The 25723-nt window shown below is 38.8% G+C and overlaps 1 protein-coding gene and 1 long non-coding RNA gene across 2 annotated transcripts in view; one reads left to right on the plus strand and one right to left on the minus strand.

The window, feature by feature from the left end:
* Positions 1–19246, plus strand: part of rell1 (RELT like 1) — a 25009-nt gene extending 5763 nt beyond the window's left edge. Inside the window, exons 3-8 of the mRNA XM_007551323.2 lie at positions 8731–8802; positions 11970–12024; positions 16331–16513; positions 17223–17337; positions 18773–18810; positions 18889–19246. Of these exons, the coding sequence (XP_007551385.1) occupies positions 8731–8802; positions 11970–12024; positions 16331–16513; positions 17223–17337; positions 18773–18790 (443 nt within the window). The 3' untranslated portion in view covers positions 18791–18810; positions 18889–19246. The remainder of the gene's footprint in view (positions 1–8730; positions 8803–11969; positions 12025–16330; positions 16514–17222; positions 17338–18772; positions 18811–18888) is intronic.
* Positions 19070–25723, minus strand: LOC107836156 (uncharacterized). Its single transcript, XR_001662014.1, has 2 exons — positions 23228–25723; positions 19070–22800 (listed from the first exon to the last, which is right to left on the minus strand). It is a non-coding gene; the product is annotated as an uncharacterized LOC107836156 (long non-coding RNA).

Consider the following 25723-nt stretch of genomic DNA (forward strand, 5'->3'; position numbering starts at 1 on the left):
ATTTTAAAACAATCATTTTCCTTTAGCTTCACAATTAGACAATATGCAGTTTCAGTCCGTCACATAAAAATCCTAATGCAGCACTCCAAGGTTTGTGGCTGCAACATCTGAAACGGTTTAAGAGATGTAATTACATTTAGAAGGATCTGTAAATGGCTGTAAAGTGGGAGTGATGGATTTTTAACTTGACGCTGAACAGTTTACGCTCTTCTACTGAAGGAGTACTAAAGCAGCATTACTGAATGAGGCACAGAGGTTAAGTCTGTGAGTCTCCCTTTTACTATATAATCTCAGGTTGCTTGGTAAATATTTTACAAAAGAAATGTGATTCTCTGGCCACAGCCGTTATGAAACATGCAGTTTGCAGGATTGAGACATTTTTTTTTCTGTCATAAGTATTTCTATTGACATCAGCTTGAAAGAATTCCAGCTTGAAAAAAGGATTTCCAATATTTTCTGGATTTATACATGGCTTGTTTCAATTTTCTGACGTGTAGTAAAAAAAAAAAAAAAAATTCAGTAATTTTTCGCAGCAAAACCCCTTTTTTTTGCGTATTTCTGGAGAGATTAACTTCAGTATTTTCTTCCATCATTAAAAGAGTGAAGTTGTTGGACTGAGTTGAACAGTGTTGTGTATGTAATAAGCAACAAGGGAAATAAAATGTCATCAGTATTTCCTTGATCAGACATTATAAAAGGAATATTAGTTTCCTCTGATCACTGGCTGACTTTTTAAATATCATTAACAGCTGATGAAAGAAGATTGTTTTTCATTTCATAAATTTTAAATGATGAAACCTGATGATGAATGCAGAGTTAAATGTGATGAGACCACCTACTTATTAGTCTTTTAAGGAGTCCCAATAAAGGAGAATATTTGACTTGTGTGGCTGGACATTACATTCTGGAAAGCAGAAAAATGAGTCAAATTAATCAGTGTAACTGGAAAGTCATGGAGTTGGACTTCCTTTAATTTACAATGTTGGTACGTAGCTCTCGGTTAATATTCTGACTCGCCACCCGTCATCTCGATGTGTCTTTATTTTTTTAATTTTTTTTCAGTCTCGCAGGATCTAGGTTTATTTTGGCTCGGCTCCAAGTCCTGTGTAAATACCCCTCTAATCTAGTGTTCCCTGGTCTGTTGTCGTGCTTTTATTGCTCCAACTGATCTGTGATTGTTGGACACTTTAAGGGGTCGTGCCTGAACACAGCCTGCGTACTGCGAGCTACTCACTTCTTCACAAAAGCACATGAAGACATTGGGTCACAAGACGGTCAGTGAGCAGACAATGTTCAATGTGTTCAGTCTGATGCAGCAGGAGGCTGGGACAATGGAAGAGGCCACATGAGTGGGTAGTGGGACAGTATAACATCTAAACCTTATGCTCTGGCACGTCTCAAATGAAATGCAGAGTCAGGATCTTGGAGTTATTGATTGATATTGGTCTGAATTGTGAGCGCCAACCTAGTCTTTTCTTCTTTTTTTTCCCCCCCCGACTTTTACTATTGCCATCCATTCACTGATGTGGACAGGAAAGCAGACAAAAGCTCTCTTGTGTGTTTTTGCTGGTTTTGCTCACATGACTCGTATGCATTAGGAGCCACAGCGGTGTCCACCGCTGCCTGATTGTAGATTACAGACTACACTGTGGTTACTGAAGATAGGAGCCATGTTCAGTAACCGATTGATCGGCATCAATCGGTGCACCCTTAATTACGATCATGACCTTACTCAGCCGATACTTGTGGCACCGATCTTATCCTACAATCGTATCTACCTCTTCAAAGGTCTGAATATCAGCCACTGTCTCCCTTTGCGAGAGGATTGGCTGACAGACCCGCCTACTGCGCAATGTAGAGCACTGCCTAATGAACAGTTAAATGAAGTTTGTATTTTTTCACAGTCATCATTCACTGATTTCAATAAAATTGGCACATTCAAGCGGAGGCAGGGAGAAGCTTCAGTATTAAAAGTTTTTTACTCTATCTTGTACAGTTGAATCAGATGTTTAGTTTATTGTCTTATGGAAAGCCAAATGTCAGAATAATGAGAATAATCCTTCGTCTGTAAACTTTAGGAGTTTATATACACTAAGATTGCTATGCCTTTAAACCTCAGACACATGCTGCTGCCTTGCATGACAACATGGATACGTCCAAATATATCAAAAAGATGCTGAAGTAACAAAACGTCTGCTAGGACGTTGAAGGTTTGGCACAAGTAGGTCTTCCAAATGTACAATGGCCCTAAGCGTCCAGCTAAATTAGTTACAAGATGGCTTCTAAAATTTGTGGCAGGAAGCTTTATCCTTACAGATTAAAATCGTTTCTACATGTACTAAGACTAGTAAGACGATGTATGTAAACTTGTAATTTATCGAAAGTTTAAAAAATAAAAAAATAAAATAAAAAATCCTTCCCTAAATCTGATACTCAGAAAATAGAAATAGTTTTGGTAATCCTAACTGACCTAAATTACAAATTTTAGTCTGATGTCTGACGGTGAGGCTTGTCTTTTTATGTAGTGTGTTTAAACATGTGGTTTCAACTGTATAAACATTCCTGCTTCATGTAAACTGGATCTGAGACCAGAGGTCTGGTCTTTCAACTCTTAAAGGTTTGGAGAGTTGAAGGATAAAAAAAAAAAAATTTCTTTCTTCCCCCCCGAATCTTGTAGGTAAAATCTCTACCAGATCTGTTGAATTCATTTCTTGCTGCTTGCTTTGTCTTGTAATTCTGTTTTAAAATCCTAATTCTTTTTTCCCCCTCCTCTACTTTTTTCACAGCGAACACCACAACTACTGGTGGAAATGGTGAAGGAAGTGGCTCAGACTATTTAGCTTTTGCCTTAGTGTTGGCTTTCTTCGTCGTGGGCCTTACCGGGGTGGTGGTCTGCCACGTTCTGAAGAAGAGGGGCTACCGGGTCACCACCGCCCAGGAAGACGACGGATATGATGATGTGTTTGAGGAAGCCGAGGAGGCTGAACGACGAGGTAAGAGACGTTTATATTTACGTGATTTATGGACACAGCCCGTTTCGCTACGTAAACCAAACGGAAAGAAAAAATACGTTAGAACTTAAAAAAACGGATATGTTTATGCCTTCTAAAAGCATGTCGGTGTCCTGTAGGTTTTTAGATGTATCCCTGCTTCAACACACATGAGTCAATTAATCGGGTAACTAGCAGGTCTCTGGAGAACTCGACTGCACTGAGGTAACTCAGCCATTTGAGGCGTGTTGGACCAGGGACGCATCTAAAAGTTTCAGGACACTGGTCTTTTATTTGAAGATGCCTGGTTATCTCTTATTGAAGATGGATCTGCTGACTTCCATCACTGATTGATGCATCTCCAGTTTCATTCTTAGTGATTTTAATATGTTCTGTGTTGCAGTGCATAGTGCATAGTCACTGTGGTTCAGACACAATCATTTTTGATTAGATCAGAGAAAGCCATGCCCACTGTCTTATCTAAGAAAAATGTAGTGTTTTTTTTTTTTTTTTTGTTTTTTTTATAAAACAGCCTTGGTGTGAAAGCAATACTTTCTCTGAATAAAATCAGGGTTATTTCAGGCACTTTGACTCATTCCTTATTGTCTGCATCCTTCCTGTCTGAGCTAACTTGCGATTTGAATCACTGATGTTTAAACAGATCTCAGCCTACTGAATTTCTGAAATCTATGTTGCCTTTGACGTGAGTGGAGTTACTGATGTTTTGTTGTTGCTCTGACTGTATATAGGCAGAGTAAAGTGGCGAACAAACACAGGGCATCATACATGTAGTGGCACGAGGTCAGATTGTTTTTTTTTTTCTCTTTCACTTTCTGTTTTTCTGTAATGCTTAATTGGCTTTGATGGCCTTCTTTGTCAAAAGTAGTTTATATGAATAATTACCAAAAAGATTTTTTAGGATATTCAGGTGCAGTTGCCTCTGTGGGCTAAGTTAACATCCTACAATTTGTATTCACAAAACTAAAAATATAGTCATAATTCTTTAGATGGCGACTTTTTGTTTCATTGAATTTATTTATTTATTTTTTTTTCAGCATAAAATTACCTTGGTATCCCTCGTCAAATTGCTGTATCATTGTGCTTTGTTACCGCAACAGGTTGTGTTACATTCCCTACGACGCCTTTACAGTGGAAACCAGTTTGGCATTTACGTTACTGGTAACCCGACACATTGCCTAACAATAATGGTTGAGAATCAAGTCTGTAGGCGGCTGCTGGAGGTTTAAAACTACTCATGGAAAAAAAAACCTTTACAATCCTCATAAGCTGATGAGGCAAAAACATTGTTGATTTGTATTGAACTACGGGGCAGATGAACAGCAAAGCTGAAAAGGATAAGGATGCCGATGAGCCTTGATGCTTCGTGCTGTGGCAGCACAGCAGCCGACACCGAACTTATCCAGAAATTTGAATAACAGCAGCAACACCCAGTATCCTGTCGGAGTAAATATAGTAAGCAACACACTACTTTCTGCGAGAGTCTAAAATTTCCTTGATTACTGACACCCTCTTCTGTCTGCATACCAGTAGGGATGGGACACACTCTCACACCATGCCATTTAGAGCTTTATTTAAACAATGGCAGAAAGACAGACCGTCTTAAGACCAAACAGAACAGGCCTGTAAGGTAATGACAGAAGAAGAGATGCACCAATTTTTGTAGCCAATTAGATGCGTTTTCTTCAACTTAAGTTCAGCCAAAATCAATTGGCCAAAAATCCTTTTAAATGTGAAGTGTGAGCGTTGGTGTTGACAGGTGTGGATATTTAACCCCTTAACTGACGACCCTTGGATGCGAGTCGGTGGGTCCATGAGGACACTGGCATCCTCATGACAGAGACTGAATGTGCAGGCGTTGTATAGTGTGTAGCAAAAAGCCAAACCAAATCGATTGACAAAGTGGACCAAGCCAAGGTTCAGAACCGAAATCCCAGTTAAATGTGCAGTGTGGGGTAAGTGAGAACACCTCAGAGCTTAGCAACAAGTGAGTTTTAGTGTAACCAGGAGCTTTGGCTCCAGGTTTTTACGGTTAGAGCCTTAAAGACCTTGAGCCAGACGCCTGGCCACTCCCACTATGAACAGACAAGCGGCATGTCCTCACATGAAAAATGTCAAGGTGGCAGGGAGTACTGAAACTTGACATGTTACTCTGCAGCTGCTCTGAGTCTGCCAGACCTCTTCCTGTCAGAGTACTCCAAAGTGATAGAGAGTCAAGGTCTTGCATGACGATTGCTCACAGGACAGTCACTTCACTCTGACTCGATTTCAAGTTGCATGTTTTACAAGTTGAGGTTTCTACAAGAAACCCATTGATAAGATCCCAGTATAATAGAAAACATGTTGCAGATATTTGTTTTATTTAACTTTTATTTTCAAATGTCCTCCACTTGTAGACTATTTTCCGTCTAGCTAAAAGGATAATTTCTGATTCTTTTGAGATGCATTTAAAATCACTTGCCAGACTCTTATGCGGCTAAAGTCTTAAGGTCTTGGACTGATCTGTGGATCTCACTGTGGTGTTGGTTCTCACTTTAATAGTCAAGAGCCTACCAAGCTACAGATATGAGGTTTAAACAGGGCAATCTTCCTTTAAAATTGCCAAGTAATTATGTTATAAGTATGTTTGATAGGAAACACCACGGTGGGATTTTTAATTTTTAGGTTGGAATAAATCTGTGTATGTCTTAATTTAGTCTTCTTCAAAAGTTAAAATGTATGTGTTGCAAAAAAAAAAAAATCTGATATAATATTAGCTGTTTTTCATTATTTTGTCTTGTGCATCATTTTTTATTTCTTACTGCCATCTGTTATCTGCCCATTATGCCAAAACTTGTTGATCAATAAGCACATTATTTCTAACAGTGACAGAAATAGTTAATTTTCTAGAACAGTCATATTTTCAATGTTTTTTTTTGTTTTTTTACCAAGCATATTTAAGCAGTAAGATGCATTTTAATCAGGGTTATTCCTTTTAACCTTCTTCTTTACGCAGTGCTTATTAGCGTAGCTGCTATGTTTTTGTTTGTTTTTTTCTTGCCCTCTTTTTGCACTGCATCTGCACACAAATTGTAATATACCAGTTCCTGTTGAAGTTATAAGTACCCAGTGCGGAGTGTGTTTTCCATTTTTTTTTTTTTCTTGGCCCTAGTTTCCAAACGAGTTTACATGCATGAGGTTTTCTTTTTCCACTTTCCAGTCATGTGGTGGAGACAAGCAGGGTCAGCAATGAAGCAACCAGGGTGCTGGATGCTTTGGCCTTTTCTCAACTACTCTCAAGCTTCAATTACATTTGTGAAACTGACGCAAGTTAGAGGTTCCCCTTGTAGATCATAATGAGATTTTATATCAAATGTGAAGCCCGGAGGTGGGGAATTGGTTGCAAATCTCTGTCATGAACTGCTATTGAAGGGATTTTTTTTAGCTGTGTGAGCACTCTCTTTCTCTGTTGGAGGTGTAAAAAAAAAAGGTGTCTGTTCCTTTAAGGTACAGAACCAGGAAGACTTTCGGCAATTGCATTACTCATACTCCGACTCTCTTGTGGGAGTGTTCAGTGAGGTAGAAGGAGGGAAACAAAAAGCCCCCTCTACCAAACGGTGTTGAATTACAGCTTTCTAGATCGTGCGTAAATCTTTTCCATGGTATCTGCCTCGATTTAAAAAGAAAAGCAATCTGATGTACAGCAGTAAACAAAAGCAAGTCTTTGCTTCGCCCCTTTTACTTCTAGTAAAGGAAAAGGAATTAAAATCTCCATAGCTGGGTATATCTGGGCTTCATCACAGATGTGAGACAAGTGTTAGGAAGGAGTCAGTTTTGACACAACTCTGAGATCCTGTGCCGGTTCTTCTCACTGACACGTTTTCTTCTTGTGATCATGTAGGCTGGACATAAACATATGTAAATGGTGTCTGTCCTGCTGTAGTTCCAGTGGGTTTCTCTCTGCATATACCTGCCATCTTTGTTGGAAAGCTCCACCTTCTTCGTGACATGTTGAAACAAACAGATGTGTAGTTTTTGTCTTCAGCTGATCCTGCCCCACAGTTTTGCTGCCGTTCTTTCTGTTCCACCACACGCCCTCCTCTGAAAACGCATCTTTTGCGAACAATGCAGATTCCTGACGAGGATTATGTCACACCAGGAAATACCTAGGAAATTGGTGATACTCCGGAAAATCAGAGGAAGTATTCAAGAAAGGAATCCAGGAAATGCAAGTCGAGGAGAACTAATATTTAAGGGCTGCCTCATCTGATCACTGACTCAGTGTAGAAAATACACAAAGTTTGTCATTCATCTGATAGCATGATGACATTTATAGACACCATCAATATTTTTATTGCACCAAGACCATGTCTCCTGCTTATGTCCTTCCATAAAGTTATACAGTATGCTTTATCGTTGAGGGAGCAATAAACTGAGGTGCACCCACTGCATTTTTAGGAGTGGGACTAGGCATGGACTGTTATATGTTCACAATAGCGTTAGGTTATCAAAGTGTTTGCTTATATATATATATATATATATATATATATATATATATATATATATAATCCAACTGTCTTTTTCTAACCAGAAAATTGATAAAACAATATAATATTGACCATTATGGTTATTTATTGCTGTTTCCTTTTTTCAAACATAGCATAGCATAAATGGGATGCTATGCTCTTAAAAGAAAATTTAAGAGAATGGCACAAAATATTTCCTATGTATTTTTTTCTCCCGTAATTCAGAGCTCGACTTCCTTCTGTTCATTCTGCATGTCCACTTTCCGTAAAGACGTCCTTTTTCCTGTTGAGGATTTCCTTGGCATTGTCAGTGCTTGTCTTGTATTTCGAGAAGAGCCCGTCTGTAATTTACCCCACGACATATTTGGACAGGTGCATTTTGGAATGGATGAAATTGTCATTAGATTCTGAAGGTTATAACTTAATATTCTGTCAAAACATTTTGTATTAGCCATGCGCTGCTTTAACCTTGAGGACAAAACTGAAACGACAAAAAAGCGTAGCTGTTGTTCCTCCTCTAGTAACTGCTGACTATTACAGCTACTAGATTTTAAATACTATTTTGGTCTCCGCATTGTAACACATTTATGACACGCTAAGTGGGCTAAATTCACTTAAGCTACATAATTGGATAGCTAATAATAGCTACTAATCGCATTGCCTTAATCTTTTCTTTCCTTTCATGATTTATTGTATGTCTGTAATTTTATGCATTTTAGTTTGTTCTTCTGGGAAATGAAGGAAAAGCACAGACATCTTCAGCCACCTCACTCTCAATGTGCAGCAACAAGTGGAAAAGAGGAAGCGTGCATCATTCTATGCTCCAAACAGCTGGGAAAACCTCTAGGGCCTTTTCTGGCACCCTATTAAAAGTACTTGGAACTATAGCAACAACATGATGGCAAACAGGTGGTTTTAAAACTGTAAAAAAAAAAAAAAGAAAAAAAGAAGTGAAACCATATTATACACCATAATACTGGAAACTGAGATGATGATATTGGTGGAAGCAGTGCTGATCAGACAAATTTCAGGAAGTAATTGGTTTATAATGTTGACATATTCACTTGCTCTTCTCTCTCTTCTCCACTTTTGGCTGAAATATTTTTTGTGACTTTTTTTTTTTATTACACATTAGCTGTTTTTATTTCATGTCTTTTTTTTTTGTTGATATAATCAAATACTCAAATCTCTAATTTTCTCTCTACATGTTCTGTTAGAGCCGCATGAGACCATGAATGAAAACGATGACACAGTTGGACACATTATCCAATGCATCATGAAAAATGAAGGTATGTGTCCCACTGACTTCTTCCTCTTCTTGACACTAAACAGAAAATGCAAAAAAAAAGTCACCTTTACTGGGCGTTTGCTTTACAGACATGCAGCTATGGGATCAGACAACCTGTCAGTAGACAGCCTAACTGATCCTGTTTTCATATATTTATATTTTTTCTTATGGAAATTCATACCAGGGACAACTGCATTGGAACAGCTTTGATATAGCAGATTTGAGTGAACTCCTGGTTTTTCAGTAACACAAGTACTTATGCTTTTCTTCACCTTTTTGTATTGAAATCCAATGCCACTTAGAGGTAGTTCTGTAAAACGGGAAGTCGGGGATTACAAATTCAGTTCCCCGAAACTCAGAAGAATGCGAGAACTTGACTTCTGACAAAGTTGTCTGACTTATCAGTACAAGCACGCAGCGGTCAAATAATAAGGGAAAAAAATGTTTTAATGTTGTCAGTGGGGAAGATTAATTTAAGACGCACTTTACCCAAAGTATTTAGAGGGCAGAGCAAATTTATTACATTTTCAAAACCCCAATTCAAAAACACAAAAAATACAAAAGATGGATAAATGCCTGTGACAAGCTTCATGAGTAGCTGTTTGTAACAGTGATTGACGATAAAACTGATATGTTCGTCTGTATGAAGATTATTGTCATTACATCCTATGCATAGAATCCTGCTTTGTGGCTAAATTGGAGAATAATGCAACAAGCTGGGTCCAAAACGATAAATGTGTGCTGGCTAAAAATGGGTGCCGTTTCTTTGTAAATCACTGTTCATACACAGCCTGACATGCGTTTCAAAACTGAGGTTTTCATTTTTGGACCAAAAGACAATTACAAAGTCGCCCTTCTCTTACCTGTAGAAACAATTCCAGGATTAAAGTATTAATGTCCCGACACGATCTTGAGAAACTCATCCATGCAGGTTTCTTTAGTTGATTGCTGCAACAGTCTCCTCACAGGTCTGCCTAAAACCCAGAACACTGCCGTTTGTGTTCTCACTGAAACCAGGAAGATGGAGCACTTCGCCCTAAAGTCCTCACACTGGGTCCCTTATGTGGTTTTGCTTAGCATCAAAGTACATTCAAAACCTGTTATTATTATCGGCCTTCCAGATCACTCGCATCTTCTGGTTCAAGTCCTACTCTGCATTCTTTGATAAATAACATCATAAACTGTTGTCTGGTTTTCAGCCCGTTATTGTTTTAAAAATGTTTAAAAATATTTTTGTTTTCCTTTTAATCACGTGAAACACTTTGAATGGCCCCTGCTGCTGAAAATGTACTATAATATAAAATGCCCTGAACTCTGAACTTTTTTCCGTCTCGGTGACTAACGTAACGTATGACACAGAAAGGCGTTATTGTCTCCCGAGTTTTACGTTGGCTTTAGTGGTTTCACGAAATGACTCAAGTCCACGAGTGTCGGACTCCTTTGACGGTGACTCATTTGTCTCATTGTCCACATACTGGGAATCAGGTTTCCTGGAGGAAGCTGTTCACTCTTTGACATATTAGCATATGAATACATGGACTATTTCAAGAAACTTCACACACTGAGTTGTTTTTTTTTTGTTTTTTTATAAAGGAACTGGATGCTATTTATATCCGCAACACATTTTTGAAAAGGAGCAACCCAGAACATGTAGAGCATTCTATGGTATCCAAATCAAAGGGAAATGCTGCCCTCTACAGGCGATTCCCTCACACACACGCACTGAGCTCTCAACTCAATTCAGATAAGATTCTTCAGCTCTCTTAGTTCATCATCTTCAGTTACATGCTTGTGTTGCGTCTTTAGTTGGTTCAAGCAGCTGGCTTCAACATTGAACCCCTTGCTTTAGTGCAAATATGTGAGTGAGCCGTCATAGCAATCAGTGACCTCTGAAGTTTATAAAACGGATGTTCCACCTACTCCAGGTGAGTTGAACCTCTGCCTCTCGCTGCCTTTTTTTCTACCACACAGTGATTCATTAGTGTGAGGCATCAATTTTGGAAGATTTTTACAGTTTGATTATGTATAGGAGAATACATAGTGCAATGAAACCTCTTTATAGATTTGTTTTTTTTTGTTGTTTTTTTTGTCAGACATACATGTTTCAGGCCATGAAGCGGGTTTTAATATCAGACAAAATCAAATTATATTAATTATTTATGTATTATCAAAACAACCTCGCTCTATTTAAAAAGTAATTGCTCCCTATACCTAATATCTTACTGCCATTAAACATTTGAGAAAACTGGAAGTGAGTTGTTAACGGCGTGTTTAACGTCGCATCTAAATTGGATTTAAGTATGGCCTTTGACTAGGCCACTCTGAAACGTGTTAAAATGTTAGTGTTTTGGGGGCCGATCAGAGTGTGCTTGAAATCTGATGACCGGACATTTCCCTTCGTTCTCTGGTAGAAAGTAGAATTCGTGGTTCCATCAGTTGCGACACGTCATCCAGAACAAACCATCACTTTACCACCATGTTTGACTGTAGGATGTTCCTTTACAGTTCATTTTATCCAAGATGATTTTCTTTTCTTACCTTGATAAGTTATACTTTATATATATAACAGAATTGTAATAGATGCACAAGGACTATTTTTAAGTGCTTTCCCAACTAGTTTGACCTTTTTTCTTTCTATTTTGTTTCATTGATACAATTCACAAATAAAAATCATTTTTCAGTTTCTTTTAAAAGCCCCCCAAGTGACCTTAAATTGTACTTTTATGCTGCTACCGCTACCCCTCCCACCACCGACTAACCAAACAAAACACCCCGTGGTAGTTTTATGACAGGAGGATGGTTCACGGAGAAGACGAAGGCCAGCACTTTGAGTCAGACGTCACTACAGATTTTCATAAACTCTTACCAAGTCATATCTTATTTTCCCAATCTCTTTTTAAGCTTTCGGTTCAAAGATGATGTTGCATGCTTATGATAAATGTGGTGTACACGTCAAGGTCTGGCAGGTTAAAATGTGTGCCTATAGGGCCAAGATGTGTAAATCTAAATCCGAGTTGTGTGTATGTATGTGTGTGTGTGTATATATATATATATATATATATATATATATATATATCCATTGAAGATACTGTACCACTCTCTGCATCGGACTCTGCTGCTGCATGTGTTTCCATCTGTTTTCATACGACTGTCTGTGTTCCTCCTCAGCAAATTCTGATGCTCTGAACGCCATGGTTCACCAAACCAGCATTGATTCAGATATGTAAGTACATCATGTTTACAAACATCCATCATTTCTTTTTTTTCTTTTTTTCTCTTTTTAAACCCTAAAGCAGGGGTGGGCAATGCTGGTCCTGGAGGGCCGGTGTCCTGCAACTCTTAGATGTCTCCCTGATCCAACACACTTGAATCCAACAGCTGAATCACCTCCTAACTGCAGCCAGGTTCTCCAGAGTCCTGCTAGCGACCTCATTATTTGACTCGGGTGTGTTGAAGTTGAGACACATCTAAAAGTTGCAGGAGACCGGCCCTCCAGGCCTGGAGTTGCCCAGCCCTGCCCTAAAGGCTGAGGTTTCTTGCTTTAAATGGCCTCCTCCACCAGGTGGCACTACATGCCTCCTTTTTAAAAGCTTTCCAAGTCGACCATCACATTTATGAGCAGCACAGGAATTCTCTAAGTAATCAGGCCAGATTCTTTTCCAGATTGGCAGAGTTTGATAGAGGCCAAGCAGCCTGAGAATATTCCCAATATGCCTTAGTGTCCCACAGCAGTGCATTGTGGGATTATTAAACCATGCATGCAGCTGTTCTGGCTGGGTTTCTAGCCAGAATGCATTGTGGGTCTGGGAATTTAAATGGATAAAAAGGAGAACAAAATTAACATTTTAAAGGGCCTTAAACATCTACGACATCCATTACTTTAGACAGAGTGGATTAATGAAACATTAATTTAATTGGGTGTGTTTGCATGATTATTTTTAGTATATTATCAATATTTTTTTTTTTACTAAGAAATCACAGTGTTTATCTACATGGATTTGTGGCTGCAAATTAGCATTCGGATTTTGCTTCCTTCAGATTATTAAAAATAATTTAAAAGTATCCAATGTTCTTGCTCTGATCTAGACCTTTATTGGGGTCATTTTGACATCGGCATTCTAAATAAAAAGCTTTCTGCTTGTTAGTACAAGATGATCCTTAATTATAAGAAGAGGAGCTGAGATGACTCAGATCAAACTTTTTTTTGTCGTCTTTGATATCTGTAAATGTTAACAAGAAGGGAAATGAGAAAATGGACACACTGGAAGAAGATATGGCAGTAGAAGCTGTAAATCGAATTAGTGTGGTATATTTCCCCCCAGCCTCATCTGTCTTCTGCTTTTATCTTCCTTTCATATTGTTGTAGAGGAAACCTGTTTTGGAGGAGAAAGGCTTTCTTTGATTGGGTGAATAAATGGCGGGAGTCCTGAGGTCCTACTCATTCATCACTCTTTTCTCCGCCAAGCTGCTTTCATGCGTTTTGCCTTCTTCAGTTCTCCCTCCAGATATCTTGATTCACATATTTCCAGTCCTTGTTCTCCCGTTCACTTTGCTTCCTACTGTCCAAATTGCTCTCCATAGTGGCCCCTTCCTTCTCTGGCTGCTACAAGCCATATCTTTCTGTTTCTCTCTGCCAGGTCGGGCAGCCGTCCAACGGATCACTTAGAGATGGTGGATAGGGGAGAAGAGGGGTTTTGGTTGGGGTTGATTTATAGGATACACAGACGTAGGGTGACGGACAGAAACACAGAGACTTGGACGGAGAGGAAAAGAGGGATGGAGGGGAAACCACGAGCAGGAGAGCGACTGTAGTGTGGCCAGGCTGTGCTATCTTCCTTCCCACATTTGCTTCTTAACTTTCCTTCACCAGCTGCCTGCAACCGTCAGTCTCCGTCAGCTTTCACCTCATCATATCCTTTTTTTTTTTTCCCCTCTCCTGTGGAGGTGTACATCCTAACTACACACCTGCAAAAAATATTTTCAATGTGCAAAAATTCAGTTTTTTGTACAGAATTGTAGGCAGACCTATAGAATGCAGGTATGTCCTTCAGTAAACTAAAATTCTTTATTTTAGTTTAAAGAAAGTTTTCTTTAAACAGTAATACAAAAATGTCTGCCAACTATATGGATTACAAAGCATCCTTTCTAGTCTAGTGTTTCTTGGGCTTTCAGTCCAGATGTAGCTTGTAGCGCCGTGAACTACAGATGGCTGATTATAGGGGCTCATCACAGCTTGTTGTGATATTTATTGTGATGACAAGAATTTGACTATTGCTGCTTTTATAGAAAGAAAATCAGACCCATCCTTGTAGCTTTTGTAGTCATCATCATGTGACGTTTATTATCCAGATGAATCTGAATGAAGACCGTGGAACAACGGTGAACTTTACCAGGAGTGTGTTGCCTTTCTAAAATTACAAGAGCTCATTGATGACTCATTCACAAAGGCAACCATAGCAAGATCTGCAGCACTACAGTCCTAACATGCTTCATTTAAAGTCGGTGCAAAAACACAAAAAGGCCGGTCTCAAACTTCCCTTGACTGAGAGAGAGACTTACTTACTTACTTATACCTGTAGCGCTCTTCCCACCGTTCGCTATGAACCGACCACTAAGCAGTTCTGAGAGGAGACAGGCTGTCGAAAGACTTCAAGTGCCAAAAAATTACTTTAAGCATTTAACAAGATTTCAACTTCTGAGCTGTATACAGGTTTTTCTTTTGTCAATAAAATGTCTTATTATAGTAAAGCTAGTAGACAAAATCTAATAGTTTGTCCTGGTTTTTGAGACTGACTGTTTTTCTTTGGAAAAAAAAAATTAGAAAAGAAGCTTCGAGTTTGTTTAATTTATTCCAAAATGTTATGATGTTTTCTCCACATATAAATAGCATTAATCGGCCAGAAATTCTCAATTTTTACGACTTCATTGGGATGAAGAATTCCCTTTCTTCATCCCAAATCAACTTAATCCCAAACCAACTTAATCTCACCTCGCCAGATTAAAAGAAGCAGTCTTTATTTCTTCTTGAAAGAAAAAGAAGTTTTATCAATGTTAATTTTGAATTGCTTGATTTGTGGAGGACTGTAGGGTTGAAGTTCTCAAGTTTTTAGGGAAACCTATTCTCAGTCTAATTGGTGTGTGTGTGTCTGTGTGTGTATAAATTGAGGGCATACTTTTGACTTCTAAAAAGTTGTATTATGTAACTGGGTATTTGCATACAACAATCTGTCCCTCACCCTTTTGATGTTTTTGCAATTAAAAAAAAGAAGCTAATAAACCTAATTCAACACATCAATCAATTTCTGCTAAGCATGTTGACGTCCTTCTTCTCCAGTGTTGTTTTTTTTCTTTCTTTCAGTGAAAGAGAAGTGGGCTCAAAATGATTGAGTCTCCGCATTAGTAACAAACCATCTCCGCATTGCTTATTTTCATCAGGCTGCTGCTGCTGTGTTTCTTCCACAGTGGTGTGCAAACAATACAAACCGCTGCTCTCCAGGGTCATAAAAGACAACAACATGTAGGAGAACAAAAAGATGAGAAGCATGGCCTTAATTAGCTCCTCTTGCTGGAATCCAGAGATAAATTTTAAATTGAAAAGAAAAAAATTGGAAGAGGGGACGAAAAAGAAAAACCCTACAAAAAACCGTATCATGACTGTATGTCATGATACGGTTTTCGCCGCTGCAAAGAGAAACTTGCCAATTTTTTATCTTTTTTTTTCCTGCCTTAAAGAAAATCAATGAGGGCTGGTTCTCAGGGAGCTTGTCAGTAATTGCTTAGAGGTATGAAATATTAATGTGTCATTCAGCGGTGATGGGTTTTAATAGAGGAAGCGCCGCTCTACTGAATAAGCTTTAATTTTCTCTGTAAGACTGATTGAAAGCAAGTTGTTGGTTAGTTTGGGAAATTTCTCAAAGCTGCCTGTGTCAGTGTTTTCCTTTCATTAAGCGTTTGCAGTATCCGTAATGAAAACTAAGCTTTTAAAATTGATCTCTTTTAATAATTATTGTTCCGGGGTTTAAAAAATATCTTTTTTAAACCCCTGCTTGAGGGTTTAAAAAAGATATTCGACGCGTCAAATATCTTTGCTTTATTGTGCGTTGGTCCACGTAAGACGGCTAAAAATGACAGTATCCTGATTGTCAGGATATGAATTACCATAGCAACCGCTGCATGTCTGAATCTTTCTTCTGGTGCTCTTGAATGCATCACTCATCCTGTCCTCCCCCCCTCCAGCCTAAGCTAAATTTCCAGAGTGTGCCGGTTGTTTACCAGGTGAGGAAACCTTTAGAAATGTAAACGGCTCACGGAGAGTTTTCAGTGTCGGATGCTTGACTAATAGACATGAAGGAGGCACTGAATCAAAGAGTGCCGATAAGGAAGAGGCGTTTAAACAAATGGGACTTTTACTGCAACATAAATCACAAACTGTGATAAATCCCCGAAGTACCAGGATGTTAGTTTAGTTTGAAGTATGTGCGTTTCCTTTATAAATCTTTACTGTCTGTTTTGTTTTTATTTTTTTTCAGTGCATCGTCCCCACCGCTCACCCCCGTGTCGCCTCCAGAAGAAGCCAAGCCCTCATTCAACCATCAACACACCATCGGCAGCGTCAACGCCGACGAGAACAAATGTCCGCTGACCAAGAGGCCCTCGCAACGAAAGTCAGTCAGGCGCCGTCCTAGTGAAGTCACGGTCCTCTCTGTGGGCAGGTGGGTAAACTCCTTAACTCGTAAAAGAACTCGTTTACTGATGGATTTTCATAAAGCATAAAACTACCCATTTGCCTTTAACTAAAATCAGAATATTACACATTTCGATTAATATTAATGCATGTACAAAAAGTGCATTTTAGTTATTTTTTTGTTCTGTTGGCTACAGTTGAAGATAAATTATGGGTTTTCAAAGTTTTTACTGGTAAAAATTGAACATAACTGAAGTTTTGGTGCATCTCTTGCCCCTGATGTAGTCAGAAACGCGTCACATACGTTTTAAATATACGCATGTAAATTTGGATTTTAAACCATCTTTTTTTTTTTTAATCATTTTGACAGAAGTGTAAAGTTACATATTGGCTTTGTAAGAACTGATGATTGAAGCGTCAAGTTTAGGTTTCTTTCTCTAATAGATGGAAGTAGATGTGACTGCAGAGTCTTTCATGCATAGTGTTGATTTGACGCTCACTTTCTGTGGATTCTTGGTAGCATCGCATTACTAAAGTGTTACAAAATCAACAGGAAGGCCGTTCTGTGTCGCATTGACCCCTTTTAATCAAATCATTTTACTTCTTAAACTTCAAGAGGCTGCAATCTTTGATAGCCTTCAGCGTGAAGTGAGTGCTGAAGCTGGGTTCTAATGACGTTCTCATTTAGGCCACAAACGGTAAATCTAGGAAAACGTTAACATGCTTTTCTTCTTCAGGTTTCGTGTGACAAAGTGTGATAAATCAGGAAAGGATCGAAACTCTGAAGGCAGCTACCAGTTGGCGTCAGCAGACGCCTCCCGCAACAGCAAAGTCGTGACGCAGTCCGTTAAGGTCGGTTCCGTCGGAAACTTTAATCGTCTCTGCCAAACTCGGTCGTGCATCTCTTCTTCTAATATCGTGTGTAAATCAATTTCAGTTCAAAGTCTTGAAATCTTAAAAAAAAATAAAAAAATAAATACAACTAATTAAATAGAGGGAATAAACTTAAGGTTGTAAATGTTATAAATCTATCAATGGGGGGGGGGCGGACCTACTGTTGAATACTTTTTAGGAAAATAACTGATGCTGGCCTCTAACGAATCGTACGTTTTTCTGGAAAGAAAATGTATTCATAAGTTGATCAGGGTGTTTTAATTGGTACTCCATGACTTCCCGTTAACCTGTTCTTCAAAATGGGAAAGGCTAGAGATCATACCAACTGTTAAACTTGGCCTCAACTGCAGTTGGAACAATAACTGAAAAGTTTAAATGATTCTGACAAGCAAGGCGTGATATGGGTCCATGTTTATCTGCTCTTCACACACCATAGGGAGGAAGGTAAAAATCTTGGGATTACCATGTCTCTATGACAACCATGTTAAGGTTTTTGTACACAAAATCTGTTTTTTTTTTTGTGAGGAAAAAGAACTGGTGGTAAATTTATTAAGAGAAGATGCCAGGATAAGTCTGGAGCATAGAGCTGTTCTGATGGTTTAATTAGGATTATTTATCTGTGATAGAAATACTTGTGGAATAACCCCCAGAAATTCAGCTTTTATGTTGCAAATTAAACACATCAGAGGTAGAAATGTTTAGCCCTACCCACAGTAATTGATGCTGTGTGAGATGTATAAAATAAGTACATATTTTGCATTTATTTCTATATAGAGTGGCTAGTTTCGACTATGCCATTTTGAAGAGTGGTGTGCTACCTGACATAAACAATGAGCTGTGGGGTCAGTACACTCTGATCAACCAATAATTTTGTGAGAACAATTAAAGGTTGGATTTTTCTACATGTTTCAGTTTGAGGATGTGCTGCTGCAGTAAATTTAGGGGATTTTTTCCCCTCCTCTTTATGTTTGTGAGTAAATGTGGAGCCTTTGTCCAGGTGTGATGTAGTTCAGACACGTAAAACGGCTGTGCTGTTGAGCAGGACCTTTGTGTTTGTTTCTGTCCTTTAGTTTAATCTGGACGCTGAGAGCTTCTAATCTGAGAGGCACCATCTGAGGATTTGGAACAACCTGATTTAGATCCATCAGACTGAATCAACACCTTAACCAAATTTGCTTTAGTGGGGTGGGGGGAAACGTTGTGCTCACTAACATCCGTGTTTGCTCAGTTCCTTACCGTAAGCCCTGCTGTTAACTTTTAGCTTTGTCATGCTGATGCTGTAGGAGAAAAGGAAAAATTCCCAGGATGAGGAATGAAACCTGCACAGTGATAGAAAAATAAAAAATAATAATAATAATAATCTTTTATTTAATTATTTTTATTTTCCTGACAGGAAATGTTGGAAGACTGAGAGGAATGATAGAAGTTCAGGTACACAAGTTTGTTTTTTTTTTTTTTTTTTTTTTTTTTTTTTGTTGCATATTTTCAGTATGTTACTTTCCTTCCTAGTTTTCCACACGGAGAGCAGGACCAACATCTTGGCACTTTAGATTTCCTTTTTCTTCAGACTTCGGAGGGACGAACAGATCCAGGAGGGGTCTTGTCCCATTGTTGCTCCACCGGTAGTAGAATCTGCTGCCGAGAACCTGCTGTACAGAAGAGGAAGAAAATTTGCGCCATTTTTTTTTTTTTCCCTTCCTGCAGTAAAGTTCCAGCAGCACCTGGCTCGGAGGTGGGACAGCAGCCTGATGCTCTGAGCTGAGTTTGAACCAGGGCTTTCAGTAACTATGGCAACACACCAAAGTGCTCTATGACGGATGTATGTATATATGTTTTTATATGTAGAATAATAAAATATAGCATTGGTGTGTGTTGTATCAATTTAAATGATAAAAGACACCTAAAAGCAGGCAGAGACAAGAGCTGGTGTTCTAAAACAGGAAGCTGGAGCGAACCGATGCAGCACCAGGAGATCCACCGGGTCAGTGCCACCGGGGATATGTCATCTCCTGTAAAACCGTTAAATGAACTCAAAGTGCTTTTTACCATCTCTCATCATCAAGTTTCTATTTTATTTTATTATTTAATTATATGTTTTTTGTGTGTGTGTGTTCTGTCTTGCCTCAATAAAGAACTCCAAGTCAAACTAGAGAAAAACTACACTTCCTACAGAAATGCAGTGTGAATGCCGTAAGCTGAATATTTTTAGTGTAAATGGGAGATGCATTTGAAGTCAACTGCAGAAATGTAAGAAATGGGCAGAAGCAACAAAATAAAGCAAAAGGCCTGCAAAAATGCTACTAGAAAAACTGCACAAGAGTGAAAACATCTACTCAATGCAAAAATCCCACCCAGGATATTAGAAATTTGAGTAGAACACTGTTTACAAAGCTAAACTAGGGTCACAACCACTTATGAGCTAAAATTAGCTAAAGAGGTGAAGCTAGATGAAATACTAATAGCCTCTACATTAGGTCTAGGATCCTGACCCAGGGTAACATACTCCATGCAGTGTGGGAAAAAAACCCATAAATGTAATAACCAGAAACGGTCTCCATTATTCTTTCAAAGCAAAAGAGACTGCTGTTGAATGTAGACGGTAAGAAAAATGATTTTTAGCTCCAGTGCAGAGTAGCACACGTGTTGAAATTAGCTAAAGCTGATGGATTATGGGTTGTGGAGCACTACCATGTTTCATAACATTAAACTGTTCCATCTAGTGTGATAACAGCAATGTATAACACAAGCTAATGTTAGATTAAATGCTGTCAACAACCTGCTATCATTAGCACGTTGTCTAAGATTGACTAAATTTAGTAGGTTTTCATGAAATGTAGTGAAAATAATTTTAGCTAAAGTTTTAGCCCTCATGCTGTCACTCACTTGTTGAATATGTAAATTCATGCAATATGTGAATAGCAATGTATGAGAAGCAAATCTTTATTTGCCAAAATGCTAATATTAGCAAGAGAACCATCACTAGAATATTCACAATGTGCTCCTTATAGCATGGTAGCTATAGTTTGTAAGCTAAAATGCTATCCATACCTGAACAGGTAATTGTTAGTTTGGCCGACATTATTCACTCTATTCAGTTAAGACATTTGCTTTTGGGTAAAATGGCTTACACGCTAAAGCTAATGAGATGCAAGTGTTCCAAGTCTACAGGATTTCAGTAGCGTTTTAGCCAGCAACTTTCAATATGCCAGAATTTAGCATTCATATAAAAACTGGCTAAAATGCTAATTTAAGATTAGGGTTACCTTTACTCCAAGTTTCTGGGACAGTCTTCCTTTCACCCAGAGATCTCTGGATTTCCAACAAAGTTGTTTTTAAGTCTGCTTTTTCCTTATGAAACATTGATTTATATTTTTAAAAGTGCAATACAAAACTTTACTTAGTCTAAAGTATTGTCTCATATACAACTGGTGCTGGAAGGAGGGTCAAAATTAGGGTTTTCACCCCATCATAAAAAAAAGAAACATGCCAAATAAATCTTGAAAAGCCAACATGGATTTGAAATTCTTGCCCATCATGAGTGGATGTGATGTTCTGACAGGAACTGTAAGTGTGTTTAGTAGTGACTATTAGTCACCAGAGAAGATCTATTTGTGGTCCATAAAAGTAAAAAAAAAACAACCCTTTTCTACCTTTAACTGTGATAAGAAACCATCTGAGTCATAATTTAAGACGTGAGTCATAACTCAGACTACCATTTTCTTGCATATTTCTCTCTGTAAATGTCACTTCACTTTGCCTCGTGTTTAACGCACACATTCTGGACGGGTTTATCCATCTTAAAGCTGTGGATAAAGAAGATAATAAAAAATAACACCTAAGAAACACTGCGGAGAGGCACCATTATTAAGGACCTGTGTCCATTCACCTGCAGGCTACCTTTTCTCTCTGATCTGATGGAGCCATCCATCTTCATTTTCCATTCCGTCTCATTTCACCCTCCACCTTCTCCACCCTCGGAGGGACTCCTCTCTTTCCCTCTCTGCTTCGTGCTCTAATGAAAAGATGATTTGTCTTACTCATCTCGAGTAAGCCGACCTTCAGCTCTCGACCATGTTATTTCCAGATAATAGAGATGAGGTGTGTTTGGAGCACAAGACCGAGGATTAACAAGCCTTGACTTCCCCCCCCGTCTTTTGTTTTTTTTTTTTTTTTGTTCCGTCTCCGTTGACCTTCTGAGGCTCGTCGGGCTCACCCACGCAACGAGCTCATGTTCTCGGTAAAGGACGCGGGCTTTAAGACAGAAGGATAAATACGGTGAGGAGAAAGCAGTTCATTTGGGTCGTTATTTGACTAAATTATTAACAACACGGCGGATTGACTTTCATGGTGGTTGACGGGGACGTTTCTTTTTAGTCAAAAAGGTCACAGAAGGTGACGCCTCCGCGCCCTCGGCTGTAGACTCAAAGTCCTGCGGAAACGCACTAAGTTTGGTTGCAGGGCGTTGAAGCTGTCAGAAAGCTGCTGGATGACGGCGTGGAACATGAGGAAAGCAGCAGAGGAGGCAGCAGCAGCAAATATTGACTCCTGATACACGCGTGTGTTTACTTTAGCTTGAACCGGGACATGGGACCAAAGGGCGTCCACCTCTTCCGAGTACGGTCTGTGAAACCGCAGCGGAACAAATCCCTCCATTAGGCATATGAAAGTGTACAGGTACAGCTCTGATCTGTCTTCTGCAGGACTTCACAGGCTGTAAATTTATCCCAGGCACTGAATTATTCAGGCCTTCGGGTCACAGGTTCCCATGACGATGCCAGGCTGATCGCCCGCATCCTGTCTCTGATTGTGGATGGTTGGAAGGAGGACTGGGCTCTGGAGAGGGACTAGTCCAAGCACCCATTGTCTTCCTTCCACCTTACCATCCTTTCTTTCTTCCATCCTTCCTTTCACCTTACCATCTTCCTTTCTTTTATTTCAACATCCTTCCTTTCAAACCTCCTTCATTTCATTGCTTGTTTCATCCTTCCATCTTTTCTTTCATCCATCCGTACTTTCGTCTTGCCATTGTTTCTTCCATGCTTGATTTTTATCCTTCCATTCTTCCTTTCACCTTACCATCCTTTCTTTCCTCAATGTTTTATCCTTCCTTTCTTTCTTTCATCCTTACCAATTCCTGTATTTATGCTGAGATCTCTACTAACATGAGTTTGGAAAAGTTTGCATTTTGTTTTTCATAAATGTGTAGGAACCCAGTCTGACTGAAGGGGACACTCTCTCTTCTTTAACGGGCATTTAGGAAAACGGAGAGGAAGCTGATTTACCTCTGACCCAAAGCAGATCACTGACCTTCTGAAGTGACTCACCCTGATTCCCTCTTCGCCCAAAACTGCTCTCCGGTCATTCAAAGAGTCCAATGAGGGGGCAGCGGTCACTGTTTGGACGAGCAACAATAACTTTCACCTGGATGTTGAAACGGCAAACATTACATGGAATAATAACCTTTTAGGAGAAAAACGCCTAATACCGTTTCCAGGGAGACGGCCTAATCTTTAACTATGGTAAAACATTAGCCAGTCTCTGAAGATGTTGGTTCCGTTCCAACAAGAGGAAGTCTATTTTGAGCCCTACCTTGAGGTGATTAAACAGCGAGCTAGTACATTAATGATAAAAAAAAAAAAACGTTACAAAAATTGGCATGTTTTTCTTTTTTTTAAGAGAGAAGACACATTTTCAGAATAAAATCTATATTTTTGTAGGAATATTAGAGAACTGGTGTTCTGAGATTTTATCCTTTACGCCACCGGTGCTCATGGAGTTTGAGTTTCTATAAATAGGTACAATCAATCAATATTTGAACCCCCCTCTGAAAACGCTTAGAATTGCCTACCTTAATAATTGAAACATCAAACATAACTTGTTGCGCATGAATATATGCACTTTGGAAACCGTTTTAGCACTACCGCAGAAGCTAACATCCGCAATCTTCCTTACCTCCGCTCCTTTGGGCACAGCCAATCACCGTCAAGGAAAATGAGTGGTGCTCCTTGATTGGCTGCTTTGCACATGCCATCCAATAGCGTGTGTAGTAGCATTATATGTAAGTTTTCACTCACTAACTACGGGTTGAATTGGTTTCAGCTAATTTATTTATTTATTTATTTGTATTTAAACCAGAAAATGTTTGTTGTCTATGACATATATGACAGTGCAATGATTTCGTTGTAGTTTTTGCCAGTGAACAAAGACAACCCGTATGGAGAGTCGACTAACCTACCTGTTCCTCTTGAGAGGTGGAAGTGTGTTTCTCTGTGCGACAATTAAGGGTGACATCATTCACTTCAACAGAGCTCTGAGAAAAACAAACACATTAACGGAGCACACACACCTCAGGGACTCTGCAACCAGCTGCCTAATGGACCCAATAAAAACAACATGAAGGAATCTGACATACAAAGTGTTCCTTTTATTTGTCCTCATATCATCCGTCCGCAGCAGGGTTAGCTCAAATTAACTTGTTGCAATGCGCGTTTTTGTGCCGTTATCTTGGCGCGTGAGTCACTGGAAAGTTGAGTGATATATTGAAATGTGGCATTCATGTGTAATGGAAAAGTACAGTACATTGTTCATACACTTCCAGTACAGCAGATGGGAATGCGGCACTAATTTAACAAACTAACAGGCATTTATGACGTTAAACGAAACTGCATCTTAAGGACGTTATTAATGCTTTTGGATCATTTATTATTTTACTGGTACGTGGTTTTCTTAATTCCCAGCTGCTCTCAGGCAGACTGTGGCGCGTCCTCTCATCAATAAAACAGATTTACATCTTTACATTTAGGACTGTTTCCAAGCTGTTTTGTTCTAAGGCTCTTGAGATTTTTTAAAACATTTTTTCCCGATTGCAATTTCTTTTTCTTTTTCATGAAAACTGCAACTATGCAAAATTTTAGTTTGATTCTACACAACTAAAACAGTTCATATTGCCCGTTGATTCTGGGAACTTAGTTGCTTTGGTGATTTTAGACTTTTGTGCTGTTTTTGATAGTTTACCTTAGAAGATGCTTCTTTTATGCTTTTAACTAGAGCCAAATATATGGGGAGATTTTACTGCCGTAAGTCGAGAACACACATTTTCAGCCTAGATAGATGTCTATCTATCTAGACTGATACGTAGCCACACAGGCACACGCACTAGAAGGAAACAAACACACCCTTGACGAGGCTCCCAGTCTCCCACTGCCCAGTATTACACTTTGATTGATGTTCTGTTGGCTGGAACGTTGCCAGGCGATAATACTTTTATGTTTTGAGAGAGAGCAAGACACAGTGCATATTTGAAAGACAGCAGCAGTTTTGAGTACAAGCATTACAAATTTTAAGAACAAAGACAAAAAATCCTGCTTGAGACTGAAAATATGTGCTCTCGAATTATGGCAGTAAAATTCCCCCATACAAGCATTTCATATTACATATATGCAGAAAGATCTGGCTAGCTTGCTATATTGTTCTACTTATTTCAATCAACCTCACTCTTGTTTTTAATGTTTTAATTGACCGCAAGATTATTTTTATTGATTTATTTTTTTGTTTATTCTAACTTGGTTGCACTAGTTTTATTTATTTTGAACTTTATAAACAGTGGAATTTATCAGTCTTAATTAGTGTTGCTAAAAACAAGTAAGAACCCAAAATAACATATACTACAAATAATAAAATCCTGAAATATTCATGGTAGTTATCGTTTCTTTTGAGAACACTTTGTGTGAATCTGGCTGATCTTTTTTTTCCCTTCATACTATTCTGTGTATAATTAAATATTCAAATATTCAGGTCACCATAAGAATACTCCGTACACAAGGGACAAGTCTGAAAACTAATCCTGAATGGCTATAAGAAGTCAAACAATGTTACTGTTGGAAGCACAAATCTGAGCACAGATTATTAAAACATCCATCAAAGGAAGCATCTAAATTTAGCTGTAAACCAATGAACACCAGCAAATACAATATTCCTACTTGAAACCAAGAGGAGAGGAAGCATTTCACTGGATTTGCCTCAGATCATGAGGTGTTGGTTTTTTTTTTTTTTGTTTTTTTAACAGTGGTCTGACTAATTAATTATCTTTTCCATAAAAAGTCACTGTCTATCCGTCTGTCCATTCGTCCTTCCAAGTCCAAATTTCCCGCTCTCCCATTTGTTCTGCGGTGTCCCAATTCACTGCCAGGCCAGGAACTGATTAATCTCGTTCCGCTGATTTGTCACATGTAATGTAGCAGCAGAGGAGCCTAGTCAAAGTTTGGGCTTAAATCCAACTGTAGTGCTGGGGTGTTAGATAAAACAGGAAAATGCAGGAAAAATCTCCAACGTGACTAAATAATAA

Source organism: Poecilia formosa, unplaced genomic scaffold, assembly GCF_000485575.1.
Source record: "Poecilia formosa unplaced genomic scaffold, Poecilia_formosa-5.1.2 Scaffold41, whole genome shotgun sequence".
Classification (NCBI taxonomy): Eukaryota; Metazoa; Chordata; class Actinopteri; order Cyprinodontiformes; family Poeciliidae; genus Poecilia; species Poecilia formosa.